The 24,821-nt window shown below is 32.1% G+C and overlaps 1 protein-coding gene across 1 annotated transcript; it reads left to right on the top strand.

Moving 5' to 3' along the window:
* Positions 1-13,635: 13,635 nt before the first annotated feature.
* LOC127724966 (uncharacterized) lies at positions 13,636-14,091 on the top strand. The gene has a single exon (XM_052231967.1). It carries the CDS (start codon positions 13,636-13,638, stop codon positions 14,089-14,091), a length of 456 nt encoding a protein of 151 aa, XP_052087927.1.
* The last annotated feature ends 10,730 nt before the right edge of the window (positions 14,092-24,821 follow it).

The raw sequence follows: 24,821 nt of genomic DNA, 5'->3' as shown, positions 1-24,821 counted from the left end.
TCTGTCATGTGGTCTAATGTGAAGGGGTAGATAACTGCAAAATTTTATGTTTTGAATACCGTTTCCCCTAACAAAACAGCAGTTTTAAATGTAAGATTTGGAGGTTGGGTAACAGAGGCGACAAATATTGCGAGGAGAAACACTTTAGTTGACATACCTCTACTATTAGAATGTTAAATAATAGACAGATTCCTTTACAAAATGTTTATATTTCGACCTTCCCAGTTAACATGGCAAAGGGGATGACATTCAGATTTTCGGGTGGGTGGGTGGGGGGGTTAAATGTCAGGATGAATATGTCAATCTGCTCAGCAAAATACCGGACACTAATAGTGTGCACAAAATATATAAGTTGCGCTCTCTAATAACTGAGAATTAAATATGGCCATCCCAAAAGCTTTGCTGGGTAAAACAATAACAAAATTGAGAATCAACGCTCACTCTTTGTCCAGATCATTATGAGGTCATGTACGTTTTTTTTTCTCTTCAAGCAACTGAGAAATAAGAAATAGCCTAGTTCCATGACATCATAGTTATCTCTCAGCTTCAAACTAATCGTGTCGTAGGCCTGAACTCCAAAGTGATTTATGACAATGCACAGTATTTGTCATGCAAATAGAAGATGAAGAGCAGTTCATATTACTCTGTAAACACAATTCAAAATTGAATGTTGATATGCACTGTTCAACTAGGCAAATACATATACAGTACTATATATGTCTCTGAAATAGGTAAAGAAAACAAATAACAACATTCGAACGGAAAAGGGTATTTCCACCCTTATTTTGCATTTTTTAGTAGGCCACCAAGCAAAACACAAATACCGGCTGACTGCCAGCTAAATGAAATTTTAGTTAGAGGGCGTGAAACTTTCCCTACGCGAGACAACATAATTAACAACCCCATTCCGATCGGACGTGTCTGCGTATTTATATATCCCACACCACCAATTGGACGCTCAACTTTGGCAAGGGTTTAACTCCTAAAATAATAGAATTCCAGTTTCATATGTTGGAATTAATATATTAACATTGGATATAGAACATCAGTGTTAATTGCTGGTTTCCCAAAAATTAAAAAATATACCTTGTTTTAGTCTCAGAAAATAATCTTCTTGTGATTTCGTCTCTGCGGGTCATCAAGAGAATCGAGAGCTTCTGCATGGTGCAGATGAAGATGTTGATATATAAAAAAAATCTAAATAGATATAGAAGAATGAAAAGACTTTTTCATTCTGAGTAACGTATTCATATAACGTCTTTTTTTTAATTTAACGGTAAAAAAACAATTACCCTATAACGGAATCATACATGTTGATGTTTCTTTTATTTCGAAGTTATACATTATCTTTTTAGTGTATAAGTGTTTTTAAACTCCAGGTGCAGTCCAGTGAAACCCTCAGTCAAGGTCGTTTAAAACACCCCGTGGTACTCGAGTCCACTTGAGTTTTAACGTTTAAATAAAATCCTTAGTATAAAAGTTTTCATTTTGTTTTGTATAATTAAACTCTATCAGCATTTTACATTCAGTTTATTTTTCATCGGTATAATGTTCAGTCGGATTTAAAAACTGTATCGAGACATCAAATTTCTTTAGCGTAGGGTAAAGAGAAGGCATATGCTCCCAATGGTCCGGGCTGGTCTCGTGTGCTAAATTACATTTATATTTTGACTTTATATCATATAACCTTATTTTTAAATGTTTTGTTTAATAGATTGCTTCTTCTAGATTTTATAGCTTGCTTTCGTCAAAAATAATCCGGCCAATAATCTTGGACTAGTTATGAAGGATCGCTATTAAGTGAAAGAAGAAGAAATAGAAGAACACTATATTGATAGAATCAGAGTGTATACTAGTAGTAGAGTTACTTCTCTTTGACTGCTTGCTCACTCAGTTGGTAGCAAGTCACTCCGTACCTTAGCCATTTCGTACCTCTGCATTTCGTACCCAAATTTACCATTTCGTACCCACGATAAAAAACATTTCGTACCTATGGTCCAAATTTATCTACCATTGCGTACCTCGTGGACTATATGCATGTTTATCATTTCGTATCATATATTTGTAGAAGTTCTAAATATTTTAAAGATATAAAACATTTTAGATGATTTTTTTTTTATATAACATAAATAAATTGCATCCAGCCGTAGAAATTTTATAAAGACCAATGATTGCTTTGATTAGGCAGCAATTGCAAACTTTAATAGTTTTAATTACACTTTGTTCGTTTGCAGGATTGATCCTTAATAATTTTTCAACTCTTAAAATGTGAGGTTAATTAACCAACAAAGGAATAATTATCTGCAACTGTTTTTATAGTTATTTACAGTTGTTTTTGTCAGGAAATGCAGTGAAAAGGGGCACAAGCTGATATGCACACAAGAAGAAGGCCATGATAAAAAATGTTTGAATAAGAATTTGCACCTTATGTTACGTATGAATGAATGAATTTTATTTCTCATTAACTACAATTTACATAGTTACAGAGAATATATTAAGTATTAAAGCACATGTGAACAATACATATATCTATTTTTTTCATGTATATTATCATGATAAAATGACCAGTAAATTTTATGTTTTTTGTGCACAAAATTTTGCAAATAAAATGCTGAAAACCGTTTTCCGACGGGGGCTTCGACTCCTGAACCCCCTATATAGCAGGGCAGAGAGCCCTGGCCCCGGCGCCATAAAACTTTTATTTTCTGAGTAAAAAAATATTCTCAGAATGAATTATATTACTCAGCTAAGAAAAAGAACTTTTTTCTCTGCCATAAAAAAATATTCTCAACTTTGAGAATATTCTTAGCTGAGAATTTTTTTCTCAGTGATGTAAGCGGTAAAATAGATGTTTGAAAACTAAAAAGTGTACCTAACTTTATGGCGAGCCGTTTTACTATTTATTCGAATTTCAAGATATCTCATATAATATAAAAGATATCTTAAGATATCTCATTTAATATATAAGATATCTTATATCATTTCATTTTTATAAGATATCTTATATCATTTAATTTTTATAAGATATCTTATATATTATATGAGATATCTTATATATTATATAAGATATCTCATAAAGTTAATAAGATATCTCATATACTTTATAAGATATCTCCTAAGATTGATAAGATATCTTATAAATATATTTATATAAGATATTTTATATAGTTTATAAGATATTTTATATAGTTTATAAGATATCTCATATAGTTTATAAGATATCTTATATAATTTATAAGATATCTGATAAAAAAAATTATATGAGATATCTTATAAACTATATAAGATATCTCATAAACTATATAAGATATCTTATAAACTATATAAGATATCTCAGAAAGTTTATGAGATATCTTGAAGTTAGAATAAATAGCAAAACGGCTTGCCATATAACTTCGCAAAAACGCAGGTTTTATCTTTTTAGCAACACTGTAAAACATAAAAAGAATCTATGATAGATAAACTGACAAGTAGCATTTTGTAAGCATCGGTAAATGGACAGAAAGTCACAGTCCTGACAAAAAGTCAAAGGATATAAAGTCACAAATAATTTGTGGACAATTGTTTGAAATTATAAGAGAAAGATCTTGAAATATTTGAGTTATTAACCTGTAGTTTGTTATAAATATATATATATTACTTTTTATATTTCTCATACAACTTCTGTCTTAAGATACACGTATTAATGATTATGTTTTATAAATGGCGAAATCTTCGAAATGTAATCTCCTTGGAATGTAACCTTCGTTGACGTTTACTTGAAGAGTGCTTTCTTTCACGTCCGCACTTCTATCGAGTATGGTATGCCAAATAAACATATTACGGATCAATGACATACATTATGTATTCAGACGACATAAGAAGACACCATGTGACAATTTTAAGCCAATTGTTTATTAAAGTGAAACAGAGCTGCTTTTTTCTCAGATCTACAAATAAACAAAAAAACAAAACATAACAAAAAAAACCCAACAAACCGGATATTTTTATATCAATATGAATGCCAGTAAATAATTTTAATCTGTTTTTAATATTCAAGATATGTGACTTTTAGAATTAATATAAATTTGATACAGAATTGAATACGATTTAACAATTATGCAAGTAGTAATAAAAATTGCTCCTCATAATGAGTTTAATATATTGCACAGGAAGAGAAAATGAAAGTACGACGTCGTGTGAGAAGGCATGGCATTACCGGTATTGTCCATTACATTTATTAACAACACCTTGCAAAAATATTTTTTTCGAAAAAAAAACCAGTTAAATAAAACAAACAAAACTATCCGTCACAATGATATATGAGGGTCTTTGATATAAAAAAAATTACAACTGTTAATAGGGTTTTTGTTCAAAATTTGTTAAAATTTGCACTGAAGAACGTCACTAATCTGCACAAATGAAAATGTATCCGAAAAAAAACATGCACATATTTACTCAGTCTAACATTTTACAACAAATAGATCTGCAATAGTAGAAAACAAATTGAAAACAACAAATCAAAAATATGACCAAAAGAACTTTAAAATAATAGCCAATTAAATGAGTCGAAGGTCAACTTTGCCCGATGGAGTTAAAATCTCAGTTTCTTTATATTTTCAAAATTTATAAATGAACAATTAACGGGAATTAGATAGAATTGCAGAATCAAAAAGTCTCTTTCGCAAGCATGCGTACTACGTCTTCGGTTTCAGATTTGTAAGATCCATAATTCATTGCAATTTAAAACTTCAATTGTTTGGTAAGGGCTATTTGACTGATACTCGAGGACGGATAACATTGTCTTTGAATTTTTGGGGGTATAGCATTTTTTGTTCACTACCAATAAACGTTAAATATATTTGAATATTCTCCAAAATAGTTGATAAATAGGCAATATTTTATATTTTGTTGGACAGTTGGTCTATCAAGGATAAAATCTAGTTCAGGAGGTCGATTTTTTTTCTATTAGTTTTCAGATCTCTCTTAAAAAACTACTTTTTACAAATTACTACAGCTACCTTAATTAGATTGCAGTACTGGTACAGCTTTAAAAGCATATTTTAAACATAGAAAAGATTTATTATCTCTAAATCCTAGCTTAAAAACTAGTATACATGTTTTTGATCATACTATTAAGCCTATTCTTCTTTATGGAAGTGAAAGAGGTAGGGCCAATTTCCCGTGATTTTTTTTCATTTAATTAATAGACAGGTAAATCATGTTTTAAATATATACTAATTATAGTAAATGAAAATACGTCACATCATCTATTTTCATACCTTGAAAGGTATTCCTACAACAAACAAGGCCAAGACTATTGTTTTTTTTTTATTTATCAAATTTATTAATACCAATATTGATATCGTTTGTTAACACCCCTGATGAGCATGAAAATATGAATTTTCAACTGATAGATTTTCAAAATTAGTTGTTTACTAAAACAAGAAACATTAAGCCTAAGTTAGCGTGTTAATGTTGGTAGGTGATTTGTATCGTACATGTATTTTATAGCTAGCTTTGTTTTTATCTTAAAACTAACAAAATAATAAAAAAAAAACGGGGGTTAAATATAAGTACAGAACACATCAAATAATCTAATTATCTGATATAAATCACTTAATCTGATTCAAGATCCGTCTATGATATCGGACGCATTTAACTAGGATGTTTTTTTTTTCTCAATCTGGATGTATCTATCTCTGTCCTGGTTATTTTTTTTTAGGTTTAACCGTCTATATGAACCGTGCAACATCTTACACCAGTTGGTACTAGAACACCTTGTGTTACAAACACATGTAATCTGGCCTTTTCTGGCATTATAACAAATGGACCCTTTGTTGTGATACAGATGCAACACTTTCTTGATGCTTTACCTACAGTCTCGCTTGGTAGTGTAATTGATTTTTTCTGTTTTGTTGTTTCATTTTCTGATGATTTTGGTACCAGTGCAGAGACGGTGGTACCAATGTCAGTAATAGTATCTACACAGTTGGTGGATTGGCAATAACATTACTATCTGCAGTTGTTACATATAATACTATTTTCAAAAACGTTCTTGTTCAAGGTATAAAAAAAATCTTTTCGTTGTTTTGAAATTTTTATGCCCCCGCCGTAGCGGAGGGGGCATTAAGTTTTACCCTTGTCCGTCTGTACGTACGAACGTACGTCCGTACGTACGTCCCAAAATTGGTTTCCGTTCTCTAACTTTAGTTTGCCTCAACCAAATGTTATGAAACTTATACACAATGTTTATTACCACAAAACACAGATCGAGAATGAATTTTGGTGGCGTCACTTTTACCGTTCTAGAGTTATGCCCCTTTACAAATGGAAAAATTGCTGAATTTATCGTTTCCGTTCTCTAACTTTATTTTGCCTTAACCAAATGTTATGAAACTTATACACAATGCTTATTACCACAAAACACAGATCAACTTTGAATTTTGGTGGCGTCACTTTAACCGTTCTAGAGTTATGCCCCTTTACAAATGGAAAAATTGCTGAATTTTTCGTTTCCGTTCTCTAACTTTAGTTTGCCACAACCAAATGTTATGAAACTTATACACAATGCTTATTACCACAAAACTCAGATCAAGTTCAAATTTGGGTAGCGTCATTTTGCCGTTCTTGAGTTATGTCCCTTTATAACTATATGATATGCAAGCGGGGGCATCATCTGTGTCCACATGTGGACACTATCCACATTTTTTTTTGCTATGGCCTTTTTCGTTATGAGTGTTACTCACAACGTTTGGGCTTCATTGCTTCATTGCTTCATTATCAATTCTCGTGTTATTGGTTATGTACAAACACCTACTTCAGCTTGACGGCAATTGTTCCTAACATATATATACTAAATGTAGCAGGAATAGGAAGTAAGTCTAGAGTATGGATAGTAATAGGAACGAACACAATGAGCAACACTCTTTAATGAAATGATATATAGTCAAATAGATCCATAATGAATCTATAAATCAATCCAATATCCGAAAAAAATATGATAGAAACATGACAATTTAATATTTCAACACAAAAAATGCAAAAAATCTGAGTGAGATTTGAACCCATTCTAAAGAATTATCTGTCCATAACAGTTCTACGGCGGCTAAGGATTAAAATGTTGCTATTAAGCACTTATATAGGTACAATTTAGTGATGTTCCACTTTTTTATTAAAAAACTTCTATTTTTAGGTATTAAGGACACACTAAACCAATTTCATTTTTGAGGAAAAAAGTTGTATAAATTACAACAACAACAAAAAACATTACTTTGTTTTAGTTTGATATGTCCTTCTCGGGTGATTCCCTGTTTTTCACACTTAAAAACACGGTAAATTCCGCATATTTCACTTTCATCTGTTTTGAGGGGTTAAATAAACCATTTTTCAGACATATCATAATATATAAAAATCGAGATATAGAATTAGAAACATTTTCATTTCTTGTTTTAATCGTAAATTTTAATCTTTCAGCACTTTTTGAAATTAGCCCTTCTGTGAAAAAACTACAGGGGAAATTGGCCCTTCCTCTTTGGAGCTAATTTAATCCCTTTTTAGCAAAATTTAGATCTGGAAACCAGTTAACATTAGATAAAATTTATTCGAATTTAACTTGTGAAAAGCCACACAGTAAATTTTGTAAATTTATTCTGGGTGTGCACAAAAAAAACACAAATTTTGCAGCCTTATCTGAACTTGGTCGGTTTCCACTGTACTTTGACTTAGTCAAATCTATTTTGAATTATTGGCTTAGATTAGAAAATTTATACTCATTTCCTTTATTACAAGATGCATACCAGCATTCGAAAACTTTATTTTCTCAGCATAAATCGTCATGGTATGGCTCTCTCCAACAAATCTTAAAAACTCTTCCTGGGTTTGCAAACCTAAATGATGGGGAAAATATTTCAAAAAATACCATCAGGAAAATATTGAAAGAGACGTGCATAAAAATTTGGAAGGATCAACTGACCAAGAATTCAGAAGGGAAGCTCCGCACTTATGTAAAATTTAAGAATAATTATTGTTTCGAAAAATATCTAAATATCATGTCCAACTTTGAACTTGGGAGATCATTAACAAAATTTAGGGTGTCATCTCACCATTTGCAGATTGAAATAGGACGATACCAGGGTACTCCTCCACACCTTAGACTATGTCAGCAGTGTAACTCTGATGATATTGAAGATGAAGTTCATTTTCTCTTTTATTGCACAAAATATAACGAAGACAGACACCATTTATATCACATTATTTCGGAATCATGTCCCAATTTCATTAACTTAAATTCCAAAGAGAAATTGATATGGCTGCTGTCTTGTGAGAACTCAACTGTATTAAAAGAGTTGCGTATATTCCTGGTTAAACACTGCAAATAGCAGATTTATATGACATGTTTCGCATAATTAGCAATTGTTATTATTTAAAAAAAAAAATTTGTTAATTGATCGGATTCAGTTTCTCTATTTATTTTGTTCATCTGCTTCTGACACGGGTAGGATTTCTGTTATTGCCTATCGCAATCAACAGTATATCCTAGAGCACCGTCCCTTGGTGTCTCCTGCAGATGAGCAGATTTCCATCTTTATAGATAATAATTTAAGTTTGTTCAAACTTTATTATTAATATTTTTTTATTTTTTTTTATTTGTGCACTGCTGGACATAGAAATAATAATGGTAATAAGGAAGGAAGGGGGAAAAATACTCAATTTTAAGAGTACTTTTAATGTATTTTTGTTATTACTGCTATTTTCATTTGTCTATTATAATATCTGTCACGTTATATACTGTACAATGTCTTATGTTTGTTGCTTATACTATCATAATTGTTAATTGTAAATGCCCCCTGTGGGACCCTGATTGGAATAATAAAATATTTGATATTTGATTTGATTTGGTACCTCATATCTACAAACCAAATACATGTAATGTCACCCTATCTACTGATTATTATCTCAGATATCCAAATTATTACAAAGAAAGTAAAATAATTTCCCCCTGTTTGGTTTTAAACAGATATTAGTTAATATTGATAAATGTATCATTTGTGCAGTACAGTGACAGATTCGGGGGAGGGGAAAGGGGGGATGGTTTGTATTACTGGGTAGTGTCGTCATACATATGATACAGAAAAAAAAATCTATCATGTCAAAATCATGATACAGAAGGAAATTTCCATATGCACGATTAGAAAACAAGAATCATTTACAGAATAAACATTTCTTACTGGATAGAGAAAAATGGCCAATAGAATTACAGAACTTATGGAAAAATAGAACAAAATTATTTACTGGCATTCATATTGATATAAAAATATCCCGGTTTGTTGGGTTTTTTTTGTTATTTTTTGTTTATTTGTAGATCTGAGAAAAAAACAGTTCTGTTTCACTTTAATAAACAATTGGCTTAAAATTGTCACATGGTGTCTTCTTATGTCGTCTGAATACATAATATATGTCATTGATCCGTAATATGTTTATTTGTCATACCATATTCGATAGAAGTGCGGACGTGAAAGAAAACACTCTTCACGTAAACGTCAACGAAGGTTACATTCCAAGGAGATTACATTTCGAAGATTTCGCCATTTATAAAACATAATCATTAATACGTGTATCTTAAGACAGAAGTTGTATGAGAAATATAAAAAGTAATATATATTTATAACAAGCTACGGGTTAATAACTCAAATATTTCAAGATCTTTCTCCTGTGACTTTTTGTCAGGACTGTGACTTTCTGTCCATTTACCGATGCTTACAAAATGCTACTTGTTATTTTATCTATCATAGATTCTTTTTATGTTTTACAGTGTTGCTAAAGAGATAAAACCTGCGTTTTTGCGAAGTTAGGTACACTTTTTAGTTTCCAAACATCTTTTTTACCGGTTACATCACTGAGAAAAAAATTCTCAGCTGAGAAAAAAAATTCTCAGCTAAGAATATTCTCAAAGTTGAGAATATTTTTTTATGGCGGAGTAAAAAGTTCTTATTCTTAGCTGAGTAATATAATTCATTCTGAGAATATTTTTTTACTCAGAAAATAAAAGTTTTATGGCGCCGGGGCCAGGGCCGGGAACTCTAGATTTCCTGACGTCAGAATATATTGCGACTGTCATACATAGAGGTTTAGCGCTATAAAACCAGGTTCAATCCACCATTTTCTACATAAGAAAATGCCTGTACCAAGTCAGGAATATGACAGTTGTTGTCCATTCGTTTGATGTGTTTGTGCTTTTGATTTTGCCACTTGATTAGGGACTTTCCATTTTGAATTTTCCTCGGAGTTCAGTATTTTTGTGATTTAACTTTATGCATAGTAATTTCCGAAATAGAAGGTAAACGTGGCCTTGAAAAAGTGACTTATCGACGCAATGCACTACAATGCATTGTGGGCTACTACTAGTCCAAATAATTATGACGTCTTGAAAGGCTATTATATTTTTTTTCTTTGACGCCTTACGTCGAAAAATATAATAGCCTTTCAAGACGTCATAATTTTTTGGACTAGGCTACTACGAGTTTACTACCACTTAAAAAGTGTTAGAATTAGTGGAAAACTGTCAACCAAAAAAATGAAAATGGATTATAAATGTGGATACAAAAAATGAAAAACTAAGCGAAGTTGTTTATCCCGCAATGCATGAAAAAATGTGTTTGAGTTCAGTAAATAACACGTTCTCTCGGTTGATCGTAAACACGTAGTAGTCCATCATGCATTGTTACTCATTTGGTCGATTGGTCAAAACCCCAGGTTAAAACTAATTGCGTCATACGTAAATAAACAATTACATTTGCGAGGACATAATTATGCTAATTTATGCATATCAATATATGGTAGTGTTTCCGACCTGTTTAAGTATGACGATTATTATTCAATCAGGTAAGTTTGCGCTAAAATGGGCTATCGAAAATACAGGTGAACGGATTAATCCTGCGCTAAAATGAGCTATAATGTCTGCGCTAAAATGTCCCCTGGTAGTTCAAAATTTTTCGCTTAAAAGTCCTGCGCCCGTTCTTAAAGATTGGTATGACGTTACCTATAATCCATGCCTCGGGTAAAATACCCGAATCAAAACAGCATTAAATATATACACATAAATATACACATAAATACTAATCATACAATCAATAGACCAAATGGTCTGGGTAAGAAATGGTTTTTGCTAGGGTACGAAATGGGGGGGGGGGGGGGGGGGGGGGGGAGGGTGCACGAAATGGTTAGGGTACGAAATGACTATAATTCTCTCAGTTAAAGGGAAATTCCTTCAGAAAAAAGAAAAGATTTTCAGTTTTCACTTCTAACACGAACATCGAAGATACTGCCACTTTAAACAATATTAATAGTTCGACCAAAGGGAAATAACAAGAGCTAATTCAGGAGTTCTTAGTTTGATTTGGTTAGTCTAGGTTCCCTCTGGTCGTATGGCTCCCCATGTGTTCAGGTACATTTACATCATTGGCTTTTAAGTTTTTGGGTTTGAGCGTTCCTGATGTAAGTAAATCACATTCATTCAATTTTTAAAGTGTTAATTTTTTCCCTAACGTAAAAGGTTCCCTTTTTCTAAAACCTTTGGTATATATATATATTGAAACTTACTGCACTTCTCTGTCTGCCGACTCGTTCCCGTCATTTTCATGAAGCAGATTCATACAGGGGCTTATCATCTCTTCATAATTTGTTGACCATTATAGAATATCACTGTCACAAGTTCCACTTGTTCTCTCATAGTCCGTTCCTCTTTCTTCCAACTGTGATATTTCCGAATGAGACTTATCCCGGACCCTTATTTCTACTTAGGATAAAATGATGGGTGCCACCAGTGGAGCAAGAGCTGCTTATTATCTCCCGGAGTACCTGAATTCACTGGTTTTTGTTGGCGTCCATATTTTTCTCCGCTTTTCTTTTTGGTCAGGTTGGTGTCTGTTTTTATAGGACTTATGCTTTGTGATTTCCTCGCTTGGTAACTTCACTCTCTGTCAAGTTGATATTAAAAGGAACTGATTTAAATAATGTAGAAAGCATACGTCATAATATGTACGTATTTGGGTAGCGTCTCGGATTTTGAAATATGCCAAAGCAAAATAAACTTACATTGAATGTTAAAAATATTATTTACGAACATAACACTGTAAGTGTTAAATGTTATAGTTCTCAACTTCTCCGCCTGCTTCGGACCTACAAGAATATTGTACATATTGAACATGTATATAGATTAATATGTGTATGAAAATCTTAGTTTTGAAAGCAATGCATTTACAATGGTGTAACAGTTAAAACTAGCCTACTATGTGTGTTATTCTTCTGTGTTGTTTTTTGTGGACTATTGGTTCAGGCGCATATCTAGCCATTTTGAAAATGTGGTTTCAACCGCTGGGAGGGACACCATAAAACGTTCACCTAATAAAAAACAAATAAAAAAAGCCAAAAAATAGGGAAGTTACAACCCCCGGAACACCCACCAGAAACCGCCAATGTGCTTTTCTTTTTGCGTTTTTCCCTACTGTCATAATGGATTTGTCTGGTTTTTTTTTGTTGTACTTATAAAGTCACGATAATTATTTCCGCTCGAATGTTTTATTAAAATCTAATTGGTGTTTGCCAAACGTCCAGTGATAAATATATATCACGCAAATAATTCATCTATCAATGAATTATGTAGGTTGTGCAAGATGACCCGACCCGACCGGGATGAAGTACGTGAATCATAGACGGCGACTGTGCAAAATGGAACGTTTTAGCGGCAGGTCACTAATTATAACGGATTCTGTTACTTGGGTGGGGTATTTTTCGAACATTGGCCATAGATTTTAACACCTAGCAAATTTAACAGGACAAGGGTTGCATAGAAAAAATATTTTTATTCAAGAATATTGAACAACGTTCCATTTATAAAAAAATGTTGTTGTATAACTAGATCGTCTTATTTTTGTTTATAGTTAAGAATAGAGAATAAGGGGAGACGAAATAATTACGCTTGACATACTTCGGGATGCCTGCTACGAATGATTCCGACAACAAAGGTAGGCATGTTATACACCATTGTGTAGATAAATCAATTTAGGTGTACGGCATAACAAGTTTTAGTGGGGTAGAGAATCAAGAAATCGAAATATAACAAAAGTTCGCGACCGGGTGACTTATTTCAAAAATGCAAGTTAAGTACCTTGTGTTATATTAAGATACATGTGTATAGGAATATTTTTTTTTCAGAGACAAGTGCCTGTGATCATTATGGTGACCAGATGAGGCCATTTCTCGTTTTCGCCTTTTAGTTTTTATAGGGCGAAAACGCGAACTGGCCTTACCCGTCCACCATACATCATCGTGACCACTTACACAATGAATTATATCAGATGGATCTTTCCTACCAAAGCGCTTATTAAGTTTGGCAAATCGTAATTAAAATCTTCTACCGGAAGGCTCTTTCAAATTAAAATGAAAATCATTTCCAAATTCAAATATTCATATAATGCGAGGGTTTGGGTGTAGGTGCATAAAGGTTTGCTTTTTTGTTTAACAAAAAACGAATGGAAAGAAACAACAAACTGACAACAGAAACAGATAAAATAGTGACAAACAAGAAAAGTTATGTGCTCTGTGTTTTACGCTATTCGATTCTGATGTACATGCGTATCTCACACACATTCATTTATGAATGAGGAATACTCTACATCACCATTTATGAATGAGGAATACTCTGCATCACCATTTATGAATGAGGAATACTCTACATCACCATTTATGGATGAGGAATACTCTGCATCACCATTTATGGATGAGAAATACTCTACATCACCATTTATGAATGAGGAATACTCTACATCACCATTTATGAATGAGGAATACTCTACATCACCATTTATGGATGAGAAATACTCTACATCACCATTTATGGATGAGGAATACTCTACATCACCATTTATGGATGAGAAATACTCTACATCACCATTTATGAATGAGGAATACTCTACATCACCATTTATGAATGAGGAATACTCTACATCACCATTTATGAATGAGGAATACTCTACATCACTATTTATGAATGAGGAATACTCTACATCACCATTTATGAATGAGGAATACTCTACATCACCATTTATTTAGAGGAATACTCTACATCACCATTTATGATGAATTCTGTCGTTTTGACTTTATTTCAAGTGCACAGTAATAAAGCTGTTATCAAAAAGGTTTGCATTTTGTAATGTGTTGTGATCGATCAATTTTCCTTCACAGAAAAAAAAAGAATAAATGAAATAGTGATATTAACATATATACATTCCTATATCCCCGGTAATCTATGTCAGGGGCTTTAGTTAAGTGTTCTCTGTTGTTTACGAGTGTTGTCAAAGCTAATATACTCGTATCTTTATTTTAATCTGTTGTTTAAGAATGTTGTCGAATTTAGAGTTTACATTGTTTTCTATTGTTTTCGAGTGTTGTCAAAGGTATTGTTTACAGTGTTCTCTGCTGTTTACAAGTGTTGACGAAGTTATAGTTCTTCTCATACATTTTATGATGGTATAATATTAAACCCCTAACAGGAGGGATTGTGCCTGATATTCATATGATGAAGACATAATCTTTCAATCAGTTTAATTGAGGTCTGGAGCTGGCATGTCAGTAACTGGTAGTAGTCTGTTGTTATTTATGTATTATTGTCATTTTGTTTATTTTCTTTTGTTTCCTATTCTGACATCGGACTCGGACTTCTCTTAAACTTAGTTTTACTGTGCGTACTGTTGTACGTTTGTTTTTTCTACATTGGCTAGAGGTATAGGGGGAGGGTTGAGATCTCAAAAAACATGTTTAACCACGCCGCATTTTTGCGCCTGTCCCAATTAAGTAAGGAGCCTCTGGCCTTTGTTAGTCTTGAATCGTTTTTAATTTTAGTTTCTTGTGTATAATTTGGAGTTTAGTATGACGTCCATTATCACTGAACTAGTATACATATTTGTTTAGGGGCCAGCTGAAGGACGCCTCCGGGTGCGGGAGTTTCTCGCTGCATTGAAGAACCATTGGTGGCCTTCGGCTGTTGTCTGCTCTATGGTTGGGTTGTTGTCTCTTTGACACATTCCCCATTTCCATTCTCAATTTTATTCTGTGTTATTTACGAGTGTTGTTTAAGCTATAGTTTACAGTATTTTTTGTTGTTTACGAGTTTTATTTCAGCTATAGTTTACTGTGTTGTCTGTTGATTTCGAGTGTTGTTTAAGCTATTGTTAACTGTGTTGTCTGTTGTTTACGAATGTGTGACCAAAGGTAGAGTGTACATGCTTCACTGTTGTTTACGAGTGTTGTGTAAGCTATAGTTTATTGTATTTTCTGTTGATTTCGAGTGTTGATTAAGCTAACGTTTGCATTATTTTCTGTTGTTTACAATTGTTGTTTAAACTTTAGTTTGCCGTGTTTTCTGGTAATTTTGAGTGTTGTTTAAGCTTTTGTTTACTGGTTACATTGTTCTCTTTTTTACGAGAGTTGTTAAAGCTATTGTTTACAGTGTTTTCTGTTGTTTTTTTATTATTGTTGAAGCTACTAGTATTGTGAACAGTGTTATCAGTTGTTTACTAGTGTTGTTTGAGCTGTAGTTTACAGTGTTTTCTGTTGTTTTCGAGTGTTGTTTAAGCTGTAGTTTACACTGTTTTCTGTTGTTTACAAGTGTTGTTTAAGCTATAGTTTACAGTGTTTTTTTTGTTGTTTTCGAGTTTTTAAAGCTTTTGTTTTCAGTGTTCTCTTTTGTTTACGAGTGTTGTTTAAGCTATTGTTTACTATTTTTTCTGTTGATTTCGAGTGTTGTTTAAGCTATAGTTTACAGTGTTTTCTGTTATTTACGAGTGTTGTTTAAGTTATAGTTTACAGTGTTTTCTGTTGTTTTCGATTATTGTCAAAGCTATTGTGAACAGTTTTATCTGTTGTTTTACGAGTGTTGTTTAAGCTATAGTTTACAGTGATTTCTGTTGATTTTGAGTGTTGTTTAAGCTACAGTTTACAGTGTTTCCGTTGTTTACGAATGTGTTGTTTAAGCTATAGTTTACAGTGGTTTTCGAGTGTTGTCAAGGCTTTTGTTTACAGTGTTCTCTGTTGATTACGAGTGTTTAAGCTATTATTTACAGTGTTTTCTGTTGTTTTCGATTCTTGTCAAAGCTATTGTAAACAGTTTTATCTGTTGTTTACGATTGTTGTTTAAGCTGTAGTTTACAGTGATTGCTGTTGTTTTCGAGTGTTGTGAAAGCTATTGTTTACAGTGGTCTCTGCTGTTAACAAGTGTTGCCGAAGTCACAGTTTACAGTGTTATCTGTTGTTTAAGCAAATGTTTACAGTGTTTTCTGCTGTTTAAGAATGTTGTTTACGTTATAGTTTAAAGTGTTATCTGTTGTTTACGAGTGTTGTTGAAGCTGCAGTTTACAGTGTTTCCGTTGTTTACGAATGTGTTGTTTAAGCTATAGTTTACAGTGTTTTCTGTGGTTTTCGAGTGTTGTCAAGGCTTTTGTTTACAGTGTTCTCTGTTGAAAACGAGTGTTGCCGAAGTTTTAGTTTCCAGTGTTTTCTGTTGTTTACAAGTGTTGTTTAAGCTATAGTTTACAGTATTTTTTGTTGTTTGCGAGTGTTGTTTAAGCTATAGTTTACAGTGTTTTCTGTTGTTTTCGATTAATGTTAAAGAGATAGTTTACAGTGTTTTCTGTTGTTTACAAGTGTTGTTTAAGCTATAGTTTACAGTGTTTTTTTTTTGTTTTCGAGTTTTTAAAGCTTTTGTTTTCAGTGTTCTCTTTTGTTTACGAGTGTTGTTTAAGCTATTGTTTACTATTTTTTCTGTTGATTTCGAGTGTTGTTTAAGCTATAGTTTACAGTGTTTTCTGTTATTTACGAGTGTTGTTTAAGTTATAGTTTACAGTGTTTTCTGTTGTTTTCGATTATTGTCAAAGCTATTGTGAACAGTTTTATCTGTTGTTTTACGAGTGTTGTTTAAGCTATAGTTTACAGTGATTTCTGTTGATTTTGAGTGTTGTTTAAGCTACAGTTTACAGTGTTTCCGTTGTTTACGAATGTGTTGTTTAAGCTATAGTTTACAGTGGTTTTCGAGTGTTGTCAAGGCTTTTGTTTACAGTGTTCTCTGTTGATTACGAGTGTTTAAGCTATTATTTACAGTGTTTTCTGTTGTTTTCGATTCTTGTCAAAGCTATTGTAAACAATTTTATCTGTTGTTTACGATTGTTGTTTAAGCTGTAGTTTACAGTGATTGCTGTTGTTTTCGAGTGTTGTGAAAGCTATTGTTTACAGTGGTCTCTGCTGTTAACAAGTGTTGCCGAAGTCATAGTTTACAGTGTTATCTGTTGTTTAAGCAAATTTTTACAGTGTTTTCTTCTGTTTAAGAATGTTGTTTACGTTATAGTTTAAAGTGTTATCTGTTGTTTACGAGTGTTGTTGAAGCTGCAGTTTACAGTATTTCCGTTGTTTACGAATGTGTTGTTTAAGCTATAGTTTACAGTGTTTTCTGTGGTTTTCGAGTGTTGTCAAGGCTTTTGTTTACAGTGTTCTCTGTTGAAAACGAGTGTTGCCGAAGTTTTAGTTTCCAGTGTTTTCTGTTGTTTACAAGTGTTGTTTAAGCTATAGTTTACAGTATTTTTTGTTGTTTGCGAGTGTTGTTTAAGCTATAGTTTACAGTGTTTTCTGTTGTTTTCGATTAATGTTAAAGAGATAGTTTACAGTGTTTTCTGTTGTTTACAAGTGTTGTGTAAGCTATAGTTTACAGTATTTTTTGTTGTTTTCGAGTGTTGTTTAGGCTATAGTTTACAGTGTTCTCTGTTGTTTTCGATTATTGTTAAAGAGATAGTTAACAGTGTTTTCTGTTGTTTACAAGTGTTGATTAAGCTATAGTTTACAGTGCTGTCTGTTGATTTCGAATGTTGTCAAAGCTATTGTTTACAGTGTTATCTGTTGTTTATGAGTGTTTTTAACGCTATAGTTTAAAGAGTTTTCAGTTGTTTTCGAGTATTGTCAAAGGTATAGTTTACAGTGTTCTCTGTTGTTTATAAGTGTTGTCAAAGCTATAGTGTACATAGTTTGGTTGTTTACGAGTGTTGCCAAAGCCATTATAGTTTACATTGTTTTCTGGTGTTTACGGGCGTGGATAAAAAAAAATAATCAAAAGATACAAGCTATAGTTTCTGGTGTATACAAGTAATTAAATAAAGTTCATAGTGTTAACGTTGTGAAAGTGCACTGTGCAATCTTTTTACCACTGTTTACGAGAGTTTGCATTGCTTTTGTTTTAAACAAATTATGTAGATTTAACGAGCAGAAACGTCATGGCTAGTTACCGTTTGCTTTTCTTATTAATATGACTGAGGAAGGGTCTACATTTTCTATTGTTTGATGAAGTGTTATAATATGATTTTCAAATAAATATACAATATATGTACATTGTCGGAAAATATAAAATTTATTTGTATGAGCTTTAGAAACAGGGCGAAAAGCGAGGCTCGCCGAGCTTTTCTCCTGTTTCGCAGCGAGTACAAATACATTTCATATTTTCCGACAATGTACATATATTGTTTTTATCCTGAAATTTACACCCAACACTTGAAAATTTAGTTGTTAAAATCTAAATGATTGTCTCTAATTTTTCAAAGAAATCGACATAGTTTAAACGCGGACCGCGAAGAGGACCCCAAAATGAACTGGTACGCAAAAAGAAATATCCACATTACCGCTTGCTCAACATTGAAGAGGGGTAACAGGAGACTTTATTTGTACAAGTACAAATAAAGCAAAAATTTATTTGTGTACCTGTTATTTGTACAATAGTTGGATGATTGAAGGATAAAACCCTATTGATTATCCTAAAGTAATTTATACTCTACTTTTAAAATGTCAAAAGTTCTCTGACTAAATATTGACATATATAAATACTTCACGAGTACTTTTTTGCATTATTTCACACATGTGTATTATGCAATGAGTATTTATATACCGAACACATTTTTACTTTTTGGTTAAATTGACTTGAGGCAACAACGTTTTAGTAAGTATTTTCAATTCTCCTATGAACAGTTTCGTATAAAAGATGTATAGCTATTGCAGCAAATTAATTTCATACAATTGTATAATATAAAATCTCATTCTTTGCACAAATCTTTTGAGTTTTATATCTAGTTTGACTTTAAAAACTTAAAGACAGTTTACATTTTAAATTATTAAGAAGTTGATTAACAACCTGTCTTTTATATGTCAGTCGATATTTTTATACAATGTTTGGTTTTATATCGAAATGCTCTACTTTGATTTTGACGTTTTCTTACTTGTAATTTTAGTAATGAGTTTTATCTACTAGTATTTAGACATTATTGTATTCAACAGCAGTTATAATTGATAGGCTTTTTCTTTGCGTTTAAAATATTCACTCGTTTGCTTAGATAACCAGTAAGACATCTCGTTGCAACGTAGCCTTTTTGCGCTAACGAGACCTTACTGAATATTTTATCCACCACTTGTGTTTGTCGTTCCGAAGTTATGAGATTTTAATCGTTTAAAAATAATGAATTAAAAGTAAGCAGAGTTAAGCCCTTTTCAGTTGATATTTATAGTTTGTTCATGTGTTGTAATGTTACACCACTGTCCAAGGTTAGGGAAGGGTTGGGCGCCCGCTAATATGTTTAACTCCGCCACATTCTATCTGTGCCTGTAATTCAGTGGTTGTCGTTTGTTGCTGTATATCATATTTGTATTTCGTTCATTGCTTTTTACATAAATCAGGCCGTTATTTTTCTCGTTTGAACTGTTTTACATTTGTCATTTCGGGGCCTTTTATGGCTGACTATGCGGTATGGGTTTTGCTCATTGTTGAAGGCTGTACGGTGACCTATAGTTAATAACTTCTATGTCATTTGATCTCTGGTGGAGAGTTGTCTCATTGGCAATTATACCACATTTCAAACTTTTATAGAAACCACCAAAAATATAGGCCAAATTAACTCAATATTTTCTGGATATTATTTTTTTTACATTTTGATTGTTTCTTTTAAATAAGTTCCATTTTGATTTTAAAGATTTCAGAGATTTTGGAATTCAATCGTTATAATTTTGACAATGATTGCGTGATAACATTAAATACATTTTAATTTTTTTTTTCATAGTATTTGGGTCCTTTGATATAAGATCTATATTTATGTTGGTCTTTTTTCCAAATTTATATACCAGACTAACTGGCAAAGTCTAGTTTTAATCTTATCTACGGAATTCATTATAAAGACACTAACCAAAAATTAAAATAGAACAAATATATTCATATGATGACGGTTTTAGATTTTTTATTTAGAAATTTAATTGGACCTTTAGATATTCTTTAACAGTGGTTAAAATGGCTTTATTCATTTCTATCGTTCAAAAATATCTCGACATGTATAGATATATTTGATAACTTTACATACATGACATGTTGATTTAAATTTATTTGAATGAAAGTCAATTGTTTGTGAACAACAAGATATGAAAATGAAAACATGTGGCTACAATATATACAGTTATTGACATAACTTTGAATAGTTGATATGAAACACCAATAAATTATTTATTATGTACGAAGATCACACTTGAGCAGAACTTCAGTATCAATACATTGCTTTGTATGGACAGAAAATCTCGCTTATTTCCCTTACCCCATATTTTTTTTTACGATATGAAAATGATTAGACACGGAAACTTTTTATTAGATACAGAATATGAATTTTGTAATTTATACTTTATCTGAGAAAGTTTTTTCTGACCAAAGTTCTGATAAGTGTGTTTCAACTTCCCCCAAATTCTATAAATCTTTTTTTCGAAAATAAATGATCCTTTCCAATAAAATAAAAATGATCAGAACCATTTATGATCTTACTTAACTCATTTCTTTTCGTGTTTTATTTGACTTTTAAGTTATTTGTACTTCCATTTATCAGAACGTACCAAAGCGACTTTGCGGTAGTTTTAAACACTTCAACTCGATACAAAAGTGTTAATTAAAATTCGAGCAATATGACCCCTTCCAGTTCAAATACTCCAGAAAGTTAAGATATTGTCTTCCGTGTGTAGCACCAAAAGACAACCTCAGCAATTTAACCTTTCTACAATAATGAAAATAAAAGAATAGAATGCAAAAGTATGATTAGAATAAGTTCTCAAATGTTTACATAGCACATAGCCATCGGTTATTTTTTATCTCCCGAGTGAGATAGTTTGAATTAAAGAGTCAAAAGAGCTGGACTATCTTGGTTTGATTGTGTTATTAATTATTAAATATTAATCTGTTTTTATCATATATAGTTATAATGAAAATTTCATTATTCTATCAAAATCTGTGAGTTTCTTTTTTTGAATAATTTCTCTCAGAAACAGAATGCATTCGCTCAAAATGCTCAAAGGACCTACCGCAATGCATGACGGTACATGTAAAAACGAGTCGGGCCGGAATCTTCATAAATCGAATGGCGAGTGTCTTGGGATTGTTTGGGGTTTTTTTGCCAAAGCTGTCTTATCAGGCAATTATTTGCATTTCAGTACATATGTATTATCAAAATTAAATGTTTTATATGCAAATTCAATAACAATTAAGCAATTACCCATGTCAACCATATTTTGTTACAATTGTTTAATGAATCTAATTATGAAAATAAACATAGAACACTGTCAATATAGCTTAATATGAAGTTGTTGAAAGGTTTTGAAAATTAAATCAATAGATTTAAACGATTTATATACTTCAATATAAATGTTAAAAGTCCTTAAACCCGAACTTTGATAAGATATGTGCAGTAATGTAATCATTTGCGACCCAACTGTTGAATTGATATTTAGATGATATTTGAAATGAATATATTTTGAATCATACGTGTAGTTTAAAAATTATAATTCATTTAAACGATTTAATTGGATTTCAACAAATGCGAGGTAAATATTAAATAATTTTAGTGAATGTATTTCGTATATGTTGTTTTTAAGAAAGTGTCGTTTTTAAATGGTATAAATGGTGTTAAAATTAGATATCCAAAGACGTATTTTATGCGACTTAATTTATATTTGTTTTCAAACGCGCGATCAGAAATAATCTATTAAAACACGTCTTTAATTGTTCTCCAGGGAGGGAGGGAGGGTAAGTTTTTTGGAATAACCTTACCCACCTGTCTGTACATAAATGCAGGGTCATTTAAAAAAGTCATTCAACCTTCAATAGATGTTTTTTAGAGAAGCATTAAATGGGTCGTTGCGTTGGGGTTTTTTCGCCACACAAAACGATGATTTTAAAAAATATTGTAATTACAAAAGAAGGGGAAAACCCGTTGTTATTGCAATAGGTGGATAAATATCTCGCAAATCATGTTGAATTTTTACCTATTCCTTCTGTACTTGGATTTATAAAAATCGAATTCTGTTCACGCGTGTGCCATTTCTAATTTGTATCGGACGTACAGTTACTGTCTTCTTGATGTATACCCAACGTCGCCTTTTAAATATAAAATTAAGCATATGTGGCATGATTCCAATGAGACAATTGATTTCCTAAGACCAAAAGATTGTTGGATTAACCTCAATGACATTGCAAAAAAACAACGCAATGAATCCAAGACAAGGCAAAATCGTTTGGCGTTTCTGTGTTAATTCTGAAAAAGGTGCTTAAATCAGGAGCACATTCGGTCAGTTTCGTCTCCTTTTCCCTTCTATTCTTGGGTTATGACAAGTGTATGGAAAGTGAGTGATATTCAGTATAGGTAAGGGTTAGTAATAAAGGTAAGGTTATTCTGAAAGAAGGTCGAAAGTATGATTGGACTATGGAAAGTAACTTTATAGTCCGATATGGTCAGGTGACACGAATTATTATTATTGACTGCTTCTTTTTTTCTTAAAACAAAAACAAAAAAAAAACAAAAAAAGCCGTCGTTATTGCTATAAATGAATGAATATCTCGGAAATCATGTTGAATTTTTACTTATTCCTTATGTTCTTGAATTTAAGAAATCGAACTCTTTTCATATTTGTTTATTTGTATCGGACGTGGGTTACTCAGTATAAAAATAAGGAGATGTGGTATGATTAACAATGAGACAGCTATCCACCAAAGTTCAAATAAAGTGGATATAAGCAATAAAAGGCAACCGTACATTCTTCAACAATGAGAAAAACCCATACCGTATAGTCGACTATAATTGGCCCCGACATGAAAATATGAAACAATTCAATTGAGAAAACTAACGGTCTAATTTATAACAAAACAATTTTTGAAAAACAAATATGACAGACACGAACCAAAACATGTCTTCTTGTTGTATACCCGACGTAGCTTTTTTTAACAACTGCAGTAATTCAAAATTAACAGTAGTGCAAGAACAAACGACTAACTAATATGATCAGTGATATTATCTATTGAGATTTTATAGGAGCGAGTAAGCACAGGTGTCGCTAGAAATCAGGACTATAACAAATTTCAAAAATTTGTATCACGGGATCCTTTTCAATGATCGACAGTAAAGAATCGGACACAAAATGTTCATGGTTTGGATCAGGATACAGGGTTAAATACTTAATATGTCTAATAAAATATGTATTAATTAGAAATATCTAATTTCTTTTTTAGAATAGTTTATAAAATGATAAGACGACGAAAAAGACCAAAAAGAAAAGAATTAAGGTTTCCAATTGTAATGCTGAATGTGAGTAAGACCGTTCATCGTAATGACAGATTGCCTAATGACTATAAATACACTTCCTCGTATACAACAGACAAGGAAGAAATCAGAGAAACAACACGTAATAGACGACTGGACAAGAATGTCCCTTTGTGTTTGTCTGACCGAGGACCTAGGCAGAAGCCGGACAGAGAATGGACACCATTGTCTGTTAGAGAAAAGCCAAATAAGCACAATGACAGTGAAGGACTTTATAGTAAACAAGTGGACAGTTTATATAGTTTTCTAACCAGACAAAATTCTATTATTTTACCGCCTATAGCTACATCTAGAAGGGTGAAGGGAAACGTCTATGATGAAGATAAATTACAAGAAAAACGCTATGTGATGATCGATACATTTGCCGAAGGAAAAATGTCAAGATTTGCTAGGGACCAGTGTTATGTACCTTCAGTCTATAGTCAGTTTCTTAATTGTAAAACGTGTAAAAAGTCGTACATAAATGATAAATATATTGAAGAATATAAGAAACGTAACTATAAAACTCCAACATGTTCAAATAGATTTATGAATAGTAAAGTGCACTTTTGTGATGTACTGGGTAAACGGTGCTGTGCAACGTGTATTGAATCTGAAAATAGAGAATTTTCAAGAAGAATTGAAAACCGACTTCAAAGCTCATCAACTGACTCAAAATCAAGTACATCGGATTTGTGCTCTGATTTTGGTTAATCTGTGATTTCATAGTTCGTTAATAGAATTAACAGAATCAAAAACCCTTTACATTGGATTTTTGTTCATCTTTTGGTTAAACTGTGAGTTCATAGCTTTCTGACCCACTCAAAATCCACTACATCTGATTTGTACGCATGCTCATATGAATTAATCCTCGTTTTCGGTATTGTGTTACATATATTTTCAATGAAATATTTTCGTCATTTTTAAAATATTTTGTACTTGCTATTAATAACAGAGTTATATTTGGAGCAGTTAATATGTGTCGTGCAACTGCCATTATCCTCCCCAAGGAAGGAATGCTGGGAAATCATGATATCGTACCCCTACTTGCGCCATTTAAATTTATACGCTATATTATCATTGAATCATACAAAGAGTAATTTTATACGCCACATTATCATCAAATCATACAAATAATTACATGTATCAACTACAAAA

Source organism: Mytilus californianus, unplaced genomic scaffold (genome assembly GCF_021869535.1).
Source record: "Mytilus californianus isolate M0D057914Y unplaced genomic scaffold, xbMytCali1.0.p SCAF_14, whole genome shotgun sequence".
NCBI lineage: Eukaryota > Metazoa > Mollusca > Bivalvia > Mytilida > Mytilidae > Mytilus > Mytilus californianus.
This window is presented reverse-complemented; position numbering and strand designations above follow the sequence as displayed.